Genomic DNA, 15097 nt, shown 5'->3' with positions numbered 1-15097 from the left:
ATTTTATACTTAAAAATTTGTTAAGAAGGTAGATCTCATGTTAGGGTTCTTACTACAATAAAATAAAAAAAATTAAAAAGTCTTAAAAGAAAAATACTTCTGCAAAAAGATAACATTAAGCCTATTATTAGAGTCTTTAACTTTCTGGTCTTGTTTAGTTGTACTACTAACTAAACACAGCTAATACAGAGCCTAGAAAATAAGCACTCAATAAAATTATTAAATGATTAATAGAAAAGGGGAAAAAGACGTTTTAGCATTGAACTTTTTTTTTTGTAGAGACAGAGTCTCACTCCATCACCCTCAGTAGAGTGCCATGGCATCACACAGTTCACAGCAACCTCCAACTCCTAGGCTGAAGCGATTCTCTTGCCTCAGCCTCCTGAGCAGCTGGGACTACAGGCACCCGCCACAACACCCAGCTATTTTTTGGTTTGCAGTTCAGCCGGGGCTGGGTTTGAACCCGCCACCCTCGGTACATGGGGCCAGCGCCCTACTGACTGAGCCACAGGTGCCGCCCAGCATTGAACTTTTTAATACTGACATTCTGAACTTGTAAACAGATAATAGTTGTCTGTCTCCCTTTATTCATATACATATTTTCCATTCGCCATGAAAATAACTCAATGATTTCCCCTTTACCAAAATCATGACAGACTTCTTTCCCTGACAGGCTATATTTCTTAAGTATAAAGTTATTCTTTCCTTCTTTAGCTATTCATAACTTAAATGATATTTTGTTGAAGGAAGCATTCTAACACACTTAAGAAATACTAGATTGCGCAGAATGAAAATGAAACTCACTGGTCAATAACAACCAGAGTTGTTTTCTGAAACTTTTCCACAGATATGCTCACACTAGTATGTGTCACCCAACTAGTACAGTGACCAATATGACAATTCTACCTTCAAATTCTTTTAAAATTCCAGGATGGCTGCCATATCTCTCTTACATATGTAGCATCTATGACTTGGGAATACCCTTAAGCTAATTTTTTTTTCTGGGTCTCTGAAAAACCTAGTTAGAGTAAACAAATCACAAGTAGATTTAAAAAGATAGTAAAATGTAAATGTCTATAATTATTGATTTAATGACTATAATATCAATTGCATTTTTTAAAAGTCTCACCTGTGGCTCAGTGAGTAGGGCACCGGCCTCATATACCAAGGGTGGGGGGTTCAAACCCAGCCCCGGCCGAACTGCAACAAAAAAATAGCCAGGCATTGTGGCAGGCGCCTGTAGTCCCAGCTGCTCGGGAGGCTGAGGCAAGAGAATCGCATAAGCCCAAGAACTGGAGGTTGCTGTGAGTCCTGTGACATCATGGCACTCTACCGAGGGCGGTAAAGTGAGACTCTGTCTCTACCAAAAAAAAAAAAAAGTCTCTACAACTCTGCTTATGATAAACCTAAGAAAAACTACCTTTTTCCTGAGAAAGCTTTTCCTCCTGGCGTTGGTGGTGGGGTTTGTAAGGTGCTGCCCCTTGACTGAGTCCTTCAGCCACAAAACCATCCAGAAAAGATAAGGAAGCATCCACCTGTATTAAAATTAAACAAAATTAGGAATTAAAAAAAATTATCCTAAATAACAGATTGTACATTGATGTAAATAATTTCAGCCCATATACCCTAAACAAAAAATAAAAAACTTTTAAGTGAAAAACAGAGCTTTAATTTTAAAAATGCTATCCAATTTTCTGGATATCTATATATCTATAGATATATCTGAAATATCTACAATCAGACTGCCTGGCTAAGAATCTACCAATGTAAATCACTTGCAGTTATTTTTTTCTTTTCTTTTCTTTTCTTTTTTTTTTTTTTTTTTTTTTTGAGACAGAGCCTCAAGCTGTTGCCCTGGGTAGAGTGCAGTGGCACTGCAGCTCACAGCAACCTCCAACTCCTGGGCTTAAGAGATTCTCTTGCCTCAGCCTCCCAAGTAGCTGGGACTACAGGTGCCCACCACAACACCTGGCTATTTTTTGGTTGTAGTTGTCATTGTTATTTGGCAGGCCTGAGCTGGATTTGAACCCGCCAGCTCTGGTGTATATGGCTGGCACCTTAGCTGCTTGAGCTACAGGCGCTGAGCCATCACTTGCAGTTATCATTAATGTCACTGCATTACACATGTATTTTGGAGCATCTAATAGAGTATCCTTTAGGAGCTATGATTGACATAAAAAAGAGACAGAGTTCCTACCCTGAGAACTGTAACATACCATACATACTTTAAGATACAGTGACTGTATTGGTTTCTTGCTGATTAAAATCAAGGTGTTGGCAGGGCTGGTTTCTTCTGAATGCGCCAAAGAAGAATGTATTTCTCATCTCTCACAGTTTTTAGAGACTACCAACATTCTTTGGTTTGTACCCACATCAGTTTGTACCCACACCCTCTGCTTACAGAGTTACTTTAACTTCTCTCTGACGTTTTGCTTCACCTTTGTAATTATATAATTCCCATCTAGATAATCTAGGATAATTACCCCATCACAAAATATTTAATGTCATCAAATCTACCAAGTCCCCTTTTAATATTTAAGTTAACGCATGTGTAGTTGCCAGGGATTAAGATGTGAACATCTTTGAGAGACCATCATTCAATCTCCCACAGTACCTATTCTCTTCTACACAAAAGTAGATTTTAACAAATCTATGAAATAATTACTTAATTTCAACAGGAATAGAAAGGTACAAGAGAATGATTAAATAAAAAGATGAAGAAATGATACAAAATGAAGAAAGAGTGAGGTGGATAAAGTGAAGAAAAAGTGAGAGGAAAAACAAATTACAGATATACAAGAGGACAAAGCAGTGATGGCCTCAGAAACCAAAGATTTGCTTCTCTTGACTTAACCAAATGTATACAAACAGATCAAATAATTTAGAAGGGCAGATAATTCTCAAACATACTCAGTGGCACCTTGCCCCCTGAATTTGGGAAGGTTTAGCTTGAATAAGATTTTAAGACCTAGAACTATGCCATCATTATTATCTTTTATTGGGGGGCAAAGGGAAGTGTAGTTACTATTAAGTTTAATAATACGTACAGAACAATCATTAATCATTTCAATAAATGCCTACCAAACACTAAAGCAAAGCCTCTGCCCTTGAAGGATTACTAAAGAACTACTGAAGAGATGTTAAAAATGAATATAACCCATGAAAACCTAAGTGGAAATTACTGAGCATACTGCCCAACCTCTTCATTTTCTCAATGACATGACACTAACACATAAAAATTTAAATGAATCTGTTTGCCTTTAGAAGTTGTGCAATTTACACCAATTTAAGGAGAGGTTGGGATGAACTACAGACAGTATCAACTGAGAACTTCAGGTTAAAAAGAGTGGTGGCTGAAAGTAGGTGGGAGACGAAAAGGTAGGTGATCAGGTTTCAAAATGGTAAAGAATTCAGATAGTAAATGGACAAAATAAAAAGGAGAATCACTTTTTTCACATTCTCAAAGAAAATAGGGAAGAAATAAAATGATTTATATTAGAGAATTTCAAAGGAGGTTGGGTGTGATAGCTCACGCCTGTAATCCTAGCATTCTGGGAGGCCAAGATGGGAGGATTACTTGAGCTCAGGAATTCAAGACTAGCCTGAGCAAGAGCAAGACCCCATATCTACTAAAAATAGAAGAATTAGCTGGGCATTGTAGTATGCACCTGTAGTCCCAGCTACTCAGGGGAGGCTGGCAGGAGGATTGCTTGAACCCAGGAGTTTGGGGTTGCTATGAGCTAGGCTGACACAACAATGCAACAAAATGAGACTCCTATCTTAAAAAAAAAATTTTTTTTTCAAAGGAGGCAAAAATAATACAGCCTAATACCTGGGGGTTCCAGGATGGTGGCATGTTCAGGGAAGGCATGAAAGCTCTGTGCCCCTTCCCTCATATCTCACCTTATGCACTTCATCTGTATCCTTTGTAAAATAGTTTATAACCAACCTATAAGCTAATACAAATCAGGGGGAAAGTGTGAAATAATCCAAATGACATGTGGCATCATTCAAGAGTCTTAATAAAAGACAACTAGTGCCCAGCCCACTGCAGCCACTGCCATAACACGGGTACACACCACTTAAAGGCCTGGGGGCCAATGAACCCAGACATGGCACTACTGGCACCTGCATATACTGCCCAGGTGCCTGAGGACTGGTACACCAGGGCTGCCACTAACACCACCTGTGGCAGCAAAGCCTCACCAAAGTTTCCGCTAACCACCACAGCCTAAATCATAAAAGAACTCACAGACATCATTGACACTGATTACAGCCAAAAAAAAAATACAAAGAGTACACTACTGTGCCCATCCAGAATGAAGGCCAAAGCACCCTATTCACACCCTTTTCAATAAATAATATTGGGAAAAACATATTGTCAGATGCAAAAGAACAAAATGGGATCCCATTTCTCACCATTTATATCAATTCCAGATGGATTAAAGACTTGAATGTAAGACCTGAAACTTTAAAAATACTGGAAGACAACCTAGGGAAAACTCTTTTGGACATTGGGCCAGGCAAAGAATTCATGACTAAGATCTCAAAGGCATAAGCAATAAAAACAAAAATAGACAAATGGGATTTAATTAAACTAAAAAGCATTTGCACAGCAAAAGAAATAATCAACAAAGTGAAAAATGTGTAGAATTGAAGAAAATATTTGCAAACTATATATCCAACAGGGGACTAATATGCAGAATTTATAAGATTTACTCAAACAACTCAACAACAACAAAAAACAACCCCGTTGAAAAGTGGGCTAAGGACATGAACATATTTTTTTCAGAAGAAGACAAACAAATGGCCAACAATCCTATTAAAAAATGTTCAACAAATTAAACTACAGTGAGATATCATCTTACACCAATCAGAATGGCTACTATTAAAGACAAAAAGTAACAGATGTTGGCAGGATGCATAGAAAAGGGAACTCTTCTATGTTGGGAAATGGGAATATAAATTAGCACAACCTCTATAGAAAACAATATGGAGATTTCTCAATGACCTAAAAAGAGAACTACCATATGATCCAGCAATCCTAGTATTGGCTATCTACCCAAAGAAAAAGAAATATAGATATAAAAAAAATACTTGCACTTGTATATTTATCATAGCACTGTTCACAATAGCAAGGATACAGAATCAAATGAATGGAGGACTGGATAAAGAAAATGTGGTATATATAAACAATGGAATACTATTTGGCCATAAGAAAGAAAAATGTCTTGAGTGGCAACATGATGGAACTGGAGGCTATTATCTAAGTGATACAATTTAGACATAGAAAGACAAATACTGCCTGCTGTCCCTTATGAGTGGGAGCTAAATAATGTGTACACGTGGAAGCAGAGTGGGAAATGATACACAATGGAGACTCAAAGGGCTGGGGGGGAAGAGATGAGAGTAGATAATGGAAGGTCGCTTGGTGGGCACAATGTGTGTTACTCCAGTGATGGAAGCACTGTAAGCTCTGACTTCACCACAATATCTCAGTGTAGCAAAATAGCACTTGTATTCCACAAATATATACAAATAAAAATAGATTTAAAAAACAAAAACAAAGGCCAGGCACACTGGCTCGTGCCTGTAATCCTAGCACTCTAGGAGGCCAAGAGTAGATTGCTTGAGCTCACAAGTTCGAGACCAGCCTGACCAAAAGTGAGACCCCATCTCTACTAAAAATTGAAAAACTGAGGCAAGAGGATCACTTGAGCCCAAGAGTTGGAGGTTGCTATGAGCTATGATGCCACAGCACTCTACCCAGGGTAACCACCTGAGACTCCATCTCAAAAAGCAAAAACAAAAACAAAGTGCCTTATTCATTCAACACCACAAATGGATGTACAAGAAAAAGTTATCCCTATGAAAGCCAATTGGTTACACCAGATGTGCAGATACCAATGCAAAGACAAACATAAAATGAAAGCAAAGAAACATGACACCTCCAAAGGAACACAGTAATTCTCCAGTAACAGATCCCTATGAGAAGGAAGTATATGAAATACCTGAAAAACATTTCAAAATAATGATCTTTAAAAAATTCACAATACCAACACAAAAGAACACAAATACAAAGAAATCACAAAAGTAATTCACGGTATGAATGAGAAATTTAACAAAAAGGTAGATATGATAAAAAAGAACCAAACAGAAATACTGGGAAGAATTATACGAATGAAATTAAAAATACAACCTAGAGCTTCAACAATAGACTAGATTAAGAAGAAGAAAGACCTTATGAATTTGAAGACAGGTCTTTTGAAATAACCAAGTAAAAAGGAAAAGAAAAAAAAAAAAAGGAAAGGAATGAAGAAAGTCTATGTGACCTATGACCATAAAGCAAATGAATTCAAATTTGGGGAGTTCCAAAAGGAAAAGAAATGGGCAAAGGTACAGAAAACTTATTTAATGAAATAACAGCTACAAAATTCCAAAGTCTTACAAGAGATATAGACATCCAGACATAGGAAGTACAAAGATCACCAATACACTCAATCTGAAAAGGTCTTCGCAGAGGCTCAGTATAGTCAAACTGACAAATGTCAAAGATAAAGATAAAAGCCTAAGAACTGCAAGAGAAAAGTGGCAAATCACATAAGGGAATCCCCATCAGATTAACAGCAGATTTCTCAGCAGAAACTTCACAGACTAGGAAAGAATGGGATGATTAATCAAAGTGATAAAAGGGGGGAAAGGCCACAAGGCAAGAATACTATAGCCATTAAAACTATCTTTCAGAAATAAAAAAGAAATAAACTTCTTCCCAAACAAAAAACTGAAGGAATTCATCACCACTAGACCACTCTACAAGAAATGCTGAAAGAAGTCCTACAACTAAAAGCGGAAAGGTGTTATCAACCAACATGTAAAACACATGAAAGTATAAAACTCACTAGCAGAGAGATATAAGAGAAAAACAAATAAATCAAACATTATCACAAGAAAATACCAAACTGTAAACAATGAAAGGAAGAAAAAACATAGGATATATAAAACAATAAAAAAAATTAACAAAATGATAAGAGAAGCATGAATGTAAACAGGTTAAAAGTGACAGACTGGCCGGCCGGCGCCTGTGGCTCAAAGGATTAGGACGCCAGCCCCATATACCAGAGGTGGTGGGTTCAAACCCAGCCCTGGCCAAAAAAAAAAAAAAAAAAGTGACAGACTGAGGGGTGGTACCCATAGGTCAGTGGGTAGGGTGCCGGCCACATATACTGAGGCTGGCGGGTTCGAACCCAGCCTGGGCCAGCTAAAACAACAATGACAACCGCAACAAAAAAATGGCTGGGTGTTGTGGCAGACACCTGTAGTCCCAGCTACTTGGGAGGCTGAGGCAACAGAATTGCCTAAGCCCAAGAGTTTGAGGTTGCTGTGAGCTGTGATGCCACAGCACTCTACTACCCAGGGCCACAGCTTGAGATTCTGTCTCCAAAAAAATTTAAAAAAGTGACAGACTGAGTGAATGGATTAAAAACCAAAATTCAACCACATGCTTTCTATAAGAAACTCATTTCACCTATAAAGATACACACAGACTGAGAGTAAGGCATAGATAAAAATATTACATGCAGATTAAAACCAAAAGCTAAGTAGCTAATTTTATTTCAGACACAATGGACTTTAAGGCAAAACATAAATAAAATGAGACAAAGACCATCACTATACGATGATAAAAGGATCAATTCAGAAGGAGGAGGATATAGCAATTGTAAGTATTAATATATACCTAATACCAGAGCATCCAGATACATACAGCATATATTCTAGAACTAAAGAGAGAGAGGACAAAAGAGAGAGAGAAAGACAGAGTGAGACTCCAATATAATAATAGTTGGGGACTTCAATTTTGATGCCCCACTTTCAGCATTAGACAGATCATGTAGACAGAAAATCAACAAACATCAGACTCAACCTGTACTATAGACCAAACGGACCTAACAGATATTTACAGAATATTTCTTTCAACAGCTTCTTATCTGTACATGGAACATTCTCCAGTATAGATCACATGTCAGGCCACAAAACAAGTTTCAACAAATTATTAAAAATTGGGCTGGGCTCAGAGGCTTACATCTATAGTCCCAGTACTTTGGAAAGCCAAGGTGGGAGGATCACTTGAGGCCAGAAGTTTCAGACTAGCCTGGACAATACAGTAAGACTGTTATACAAAAAAAAAAAAAAAAAAAGTCAGCACCTATGACTCAAAGGAGTAGGGCACCGGCCCCACATACCAGAGGTGGCAGGTTCAAACCCAGCCCCAGGCAAAAAAAATTTTTTTTCATTAGCCAGGCATGATAGTACACGCTATCATCCTACCTACTCAGGAATATGAGGCAGAAAGACTGTCTGAGCCCAGGAATGTGAGGCTGCAATGAGGTAAGATTGTGCGACTGTGCTCCAACCTAAGTGACAGACTGAGATCCTGTCTCCTAAAAATGAAAAAAAAAATTTTTTAATCAAAATCATATTAAGTATCTTCTCAGATCACAGTGGAATAAAACTAGAAATTAATAACAAGAGGTACTTTGGAAACTGTATAAACACATGAAAAATTGACAACATGCTCCTGAATAACCACTGAGTCAATGAAGAAATTAAGAAAGAAATCATACCAAAACTTACAAGATGTGGTAAAAGCAGCACTAAGTGTAAAGTTTATAGCAATCAACACTTAAATCAAAAAAGTAAAAATCTTTCAAATAAACAACCTAACAAGCACCTAAAGGTTGAAAAACAAGAACAAACCAAATTCAAAATTAGTAGAAGGAAAGACATAAAAAGGATCAGATCAGAACTAAATAAAGGAATATTATGCAGCCTTAAAGAAAGATGGAGACTTTACCTCTTTCGTGTTTCATGGATGGAGCTGGAACATATTCTTCTTAGTAAAGTATCTCAAGAATGGAAGAAAAAGTATCCAATGTACTCAGCCCTACTATGAAACTAATTTATGGCTTTCATATGAAAGCTATAACCCAGTTATAACCTAAGAATATGGGGAAGGGGGAGACAGAGGGGAGGGAGGGGGAGGATGGACAGAGGGAGGGTGATTGGTGGGATTACACCTACGGTGCATCTTACAAGGGTACATGTGAAACTTAGTAAATGTAGAATATAAATGTCTTAACACAATAACTAAGAAAATGCCAGGAAGGCTATGTTAACCAGTGAGATGAAAATATGTCAAATGGTCTATAAAACCAGTGTATGGTGCCCCATGATCGCATTAATGTACACAGCTATGATTTAATAATAAAATTAAATTAAATTAAATTAAATTAATTTTACTGTAACATGGTCTGGCCAATGTATCATCTTGACTCCTGAGAAAAGTGGCCCTTAAATAGATCCTTAAATTATTATACCATCTTACAACTGGAGTGCTTTTGTCAAAGATCAGAGAAATGGAGTGAAATCCCAAATGTAATAAGCCTTTATGCCTTTACACAATAAAGATGCTGATGCCAAGAAAAAAATGAAAATATAAAAAAATAAAAACACATGAAAAAATGTTCATCATCTCTATATATTAGAGAAATGCAAATCAAAACAACCCTGAGATATCATCTAACCCCAGTGAGAATGGCCCACATCACAAAATCTCAAAACTGCAGATGCTGGCGTGGATGTGGAGAGAAGGGAACACTTTTACACTGCTGGTGGGACTGCAAACTAGTATAACCTTTCTGGAAGGAAGTATGGAGAAACCTCAAAGCACTCAAGCTAGACCTCCCATTTGATCCTGCAATCCCATTACTGGGCATCTACCCAGAAGGAAAGAAATCCTTTTATCATAAGGACACTTGTACTAGACCGTTTATTGCAGCTCAATTTACAATCGCCAAAATGTGGAAACAGCCTAAATGCCCACCAACCCAGGAATGAATTAACAAGCTGTGGTATATGTATACCATGGAATACTATTCAGCTATTAAAAAAAATGGAGACTCTACATCCTTCGTATTAACCTGGATGGAAGTGGAAGACATTATTCTTAGTAAAGCATCACAAGAATGGAGAAGCACGAATCCTATTAACTCAATTTTGATATGAGGACAATTAATGACAATTAAGGTTATGAGGGGGGGGAAAGCAGAAAGAGGGACGGAGGGAGGAGAGTGGGGCCTTGGTATGTGTCACACTTTATGGGGGCAAGACATGATTGCAAGAGGGACTTTACCTAACAATTGCAATCAGTGTAACCTGGCTTATTGTACCCTCAATGAATCCCCGACAATAAAAAAATAAATAAATAAAAACAAAAAGTTGGTTTTCTGGAGAGATAAACAAATATTGGTAAACTACTAGCTGGACTAATTAAGAAAAAAAAAAAAGACAGAGAAAACCCAAATAAATAAAACCAGATAACAAAAAGAGAGACATTACAACTGATACCACAGAAATACACATACTGGTGATCATTAGAGACTATTACAAATAACTGTATGCTAACAAATTGAAAAACTAGAGTATCTGGATAATTTCTGGATACACACTACCAAGAATGAACAGGAAGAAATAAAAAACCCGAACAAACAACAATTAAAAAGATCAAGCCGGGCGGCGCCTGTGGCTCAGTGAGTAGGGCGCCAGCCCCATATGCCGAAGGTGGCGGGTTCAAACCCAGCCCCGGCCAAACTGCAACAACAAAAAAAATAGCCGGGCGTTGTGGCGGGCGCCTGTAGTCCCAGCTGCTCGGGAGTCTGAGGCAAGAGAATCGCGTAAGCCCAAAAGTTAGAGGTTGCTGTGAGCCGTGTGACTCCACGGCACTCTACCCGAGGGCGGTACAGTGAGACTCTGTCTCTACAAAAAAAAAAAAAAAAAGATCAAGCCATAGGGCAGTGCCTGTGGCTCAAAGGAGTAGGGTGCCGGCCCCATATGCCGGAGGTGGCAGGTTCAAACACAGCCCCGGCCAAAAACTACAAAAAAAAAAAAATCAAGCCATAATAAAAAAAAATCTCCCATCAAAGAAAATCCCAGGACCTGATGGCTTCACTGCTAAATTCTACCAAACTATACCTTCATTTTTACACAGCACTATTCACAATAGCCAGGATATGGAATCAATGTGAGTGTCAATTAATGGACAAATGGATAAAGAAAATGTGGCATACATACACACACACACACACACACACAAAAAAAAATGGAATATCATTCAGCCATAAAAAAATGAAATTCTGCTATTTGTGGCAACATGGATAGAACTGGTAGTCATTATGTCAAGTAAAAGCAACAAGCTTAGAAAGACAAATATTGCATGTTCTATGCGGGAGCTAAAAAACGTTATGAGATAGAGAATAGAATGGTTATCCATTCTGGTTGTGGGAGGAGGGACAGGGTGAAGCGAGGTTGGAGATGGAAGGAATAAATTTCAGTGTTTGATAGCACAGTGACTATAGTTAATAATCTAATGTATATTTCAAAATAGCTAGAAGATCCATAATGTTCCCAACATAAAGAAATGATAAATGTTTGAGGTAGTAAGTATCCTAAATACCCTAATTTGATCATTACACATTGTATGCATATCTCAAATATCATATGTACCCCATAAACATATATAATTATTATGTATCAACTTTTAAGTCAATAAAAATAAATAAATTCCTGAATTGTTAAATATTAAAAGAGATTATCACAGGATATAAATTATCTTCTTTGCAGTTCTTCAAAGAAAAACTCTTCTATTCCTATTTAGAATCAGTACTGAATAGTAGCTCTTAAATTCTGTCATACTAATGTGAGAAAAATTCCAATTTTCACTGTAAGTGGTACAGACATTATATTTTGATACATTCCTCAAATACAAGAATTACTCTATGTTTAAAAACAAAACAACATACACCAAACAAGAACATACACTGGAGAAAAGAATCTCTATTCAATAAATGGTGTTGGGAGAACTGGATAACCACATGCAAAAGACTGAAACTGGACCTGTACCTCTCACCACTTACAAACATTGATTCAAGATGGATAAAAGTTTTAAATATAAGGCATGAAACAATAAAAATTCTTGAAGAAAGTGTGGGGAAAACACTTAAAGATATAGGCCTAAGGAAAAATTTTATGAAGACTTCTATTGGCAATTGCAACACAAAAATAAACAAATGGGTCTTAATTAAACTGAAAAGCTTCTGTATAGCTAAGGAAACAACAAAGTAAACAGACAACCTTCAGAATGGGAAAAGAAACTTGCATATTATGAATAGGACAAAAGCTTGATCTCTAGGATTTACGGAGAACTCCAATTAATCAACAAAAAAAGACCCAACAATCCCACATATCACTGGGCAAAGAACCTTCTCTAAAGAAGACAGACGAATGGCTAACAAACATATGAAAAAAATGCATCATCCCTCATCATTAGAGAAATACAAATCAAAACTACCCTGAGCTATCAAACCCAGTCAGAATGGTCCACATCACAAAGTCTCAAAGCTGCAGATGCTGGCATGGACTTGGAGAGAAGGGAACACTTTTACACCGCTATTGGGACTGCAAACCAATACAAACTTTTTGGAAGAAAATAAGGAGAATCCTCAAAGAACTCCCATTTGATTCTGCAATTCCTTTACTAGGCATTTACCCAGAAGAAAAATATACTTTTATCATAAGAACATTTGCACTAGACTGTTTATAGCAGCTCAATTTACAATTGCCAAAATGTGGAAACACCTAAATGCCCACCAACCCAGGAATGGATTAACAAGCTGTGGCATATATATACCACGGAATACTATTCAGCTATTTAAAAAGATGGAGATTTTACATCTTTTTTTATTAACCTGGATGGAGGTGGAACACATTTTACTTAGTAAAGCATCACAAGAATGGAGACGCAAGAATCCAGTGTACTCAATTCTATTATGAAGGCAGTAAATGAGCTAATACAAGGGATGGGGTAGGCGAATAAGGGAGAAGAGAGAGGAAGAGGGGGTCATAGTGTATGGCACACCTCTTGGGGGCAGGACAATTATAAGAGAGACTTTATCTAACAAATGCAATAAGTGTAACCTAATTCTTTGTACCCTCAATGAATGACAATTTTTTTTTGGGGGGGGGACAGAGTCTTACTCTATCACCCTCGGTAGAGTGCCATGGTGTCACAGCTCACAGCAACCTCCAACTCCTGGGTTTAGGTGATTCTCCTGCATTAGCCTCCCGAGTAGCTGGGACTATAGGCACCCGCCACAACGCCCAGCTATTTTTTTGTTGCAGTTTGGCCAGGGCAAGGTTCAAACCCACCGGCCGGCGCCCTGCCCACTGAGCCACAGGTGCTGCTCCACAAACAATTAAAAAATAATAATAATAAACAACACAACATTTAAAAAGCTGAAACACAGAAGTCTTACCACCATGTCTTCACAACTCCTATCAACTGGAAGCAAGTTCTTCGTAAATTCCATATTTTCATGCAAATGTTTTAATTCAAATGCATGCTGTCTCATACAAGTATCCAAAGATATGGTAAATTCCTGGATTACCCTCTCCACTATATTAGAAGAGTGTGCTTGGGGTGTCAGCTTGGTCATAGCAGCAATTAACCAGGCTTTCGTTTCTGAAGAAATGGAGTCATTCACAAGTAACTTGTAGAGCTTGGTTATAACTTCCTCTGGGGTTTCCTTATCTAAGAGGTAGGAATACTCCCCTAACACCTATGAGTAAAACAAAGAGATGTTTATACAAAAATATCAAGTTATACAATAAACTATACTCAGAAACTTAAACAAAGTGCCTACTGCTCAAGTGAATTTAATCTAGATTAAATATGCATGTGCATGGTAAAGAAATTATTAAAGATACAATGAAGATACAATGGCATATTTTAGGTTCAAAATGATACCAACAGATGAAACTCAATACAAAAAGCTTTCCCTCATTATGGAATTAGCAATACACAATGTAAAGCAACATACCTTTATGAATTAGCTTTCTTCTGAACTTCAGGAGTTGGGGAGTTGGCTGTCACACTATTAGGCTTTTTTTTTTTTTTTTAAGAGACAAGGTCTCACTCTGTGGCCTAAGCTATAGTACAGTGGCCTGAACATAGCTCACATAACCTCAAACTCCCACATTCAAATGATCCTCCCCCCTCATCCTCCCAGGTAACTTGGACTACATGCATGCACCATCACGTCCAGCTAATTTTTCAATTTTTTGTGGAGACAGGGTCTTACTACATTGCCCAGGCCAGTCTCCAAATCCTGGCCTCTAGTGATCCTCTCACTTTGGCCTCCCAAAGTGCTAGGATTATAGATGTGAGCCACCACACCTGATGAGCACTTTCATAGTATGTCATTATTTTCCAATATGCATTTAAATGATGGTTCTCACAAGCTACTATATATAAGAGATACTTGAGGTGTTTCATTAAAATACAGATTTTGCCTAGGCATGGTGGCTCACACCTGCAATCCTAGCACTTTGGGAGGCCAACGTGGGAGGACTGCTTCAAGCTAGGAGTTTTGAGACCAGTCTGAGCAACTGGTCAAGACTATCCAAAAACAGAAAAATTAGCTATATGTGGTTGTGCACATCTGGAGTCCAGCTGCACAGGAGGCTGAGGCAGGAGGATCGCTTGAGTTTGCACTGAAACTATACTCTATACTATACTCTATACTCTAACCCAGGCAATGGAGTGAGACCCTGTCTATAAATAAATAAATAAATAAATATTGATTTCCAGGCTTATCTCCAAATATTCTTGTGGATGTATTATGTCTGGTCCCCAAGGATATACAATTTGAATAAGCATTACCTGATTCTGATGTAGATGGTCCACAGAACAGACTTTGAGGAACACTAATCGCTTACATATCCTTTTTTAATATCTAGCTTAGGTGACTTATAACCCTATTGGCTAAAGAATCATTAATAAACTGGTAATTCAGGAAAATTGAAATCTTTCCAAAATGGTATTTATGGAATCTTTCCATGCCTTTGGTGTAGTATTGGTACCGGCAAGAAAAGAAGGAGGTGAAGTAACAGAGAAGGAAAAATTTATAGCTATTGATAAGAGAGAGAGAAGAGGAAAAAGAAATAGGACCAAATGAGTTCAATCCTTAAATAATAATTTTTAGAG

General features: G+C 37.6%; 1 protein-coding gene across 1 annotated transcript in view; it reads right to left on the bottom strand.

The window, feature by feature from the left end:
• Positions 1 to 15097, bottom strand: part of AP4E1 (adaptor related protein complex 4 subunit epsilon 1) — a 90290-nt gene that overhangs the window by 25615 nt on the left and 49578 nt on the right. The window contains exons 14-15 of the mRNA XM_053595046.1: positions 13368 to 13670; positions 1421 to 1535 (exon numbers count right to left, since the gene is read on the bottom strand). Of these exons, the coding sequence (XP_053451021.1) occupies positions 1421 to 1535; positions 13368 to 13670 (418 nt within the window). The remainder of the gene's footprint in view (positions 1 to 1420; positions 1536 to 13367; positions 13671 to 15097) is intronic.

This window comes from Nycticebus coucang, chromosome 6 (assembly GCF_027406575.1).
Source record: "Nycticebus coucang isolate mNycCou1 chromosome 6, mNycCou1.pri, whole genome shotgun sequence".
NCBI lineage: Eukaryota > Metazoa > Chordata > Mammalia > Primates > Lorisidae > Nycticebus > Nycticebus coucang.
Note: the sequence above shows the minus strand (reverse complement) of the source record. Positions and strands in the feature narration are given on the sequence as shown.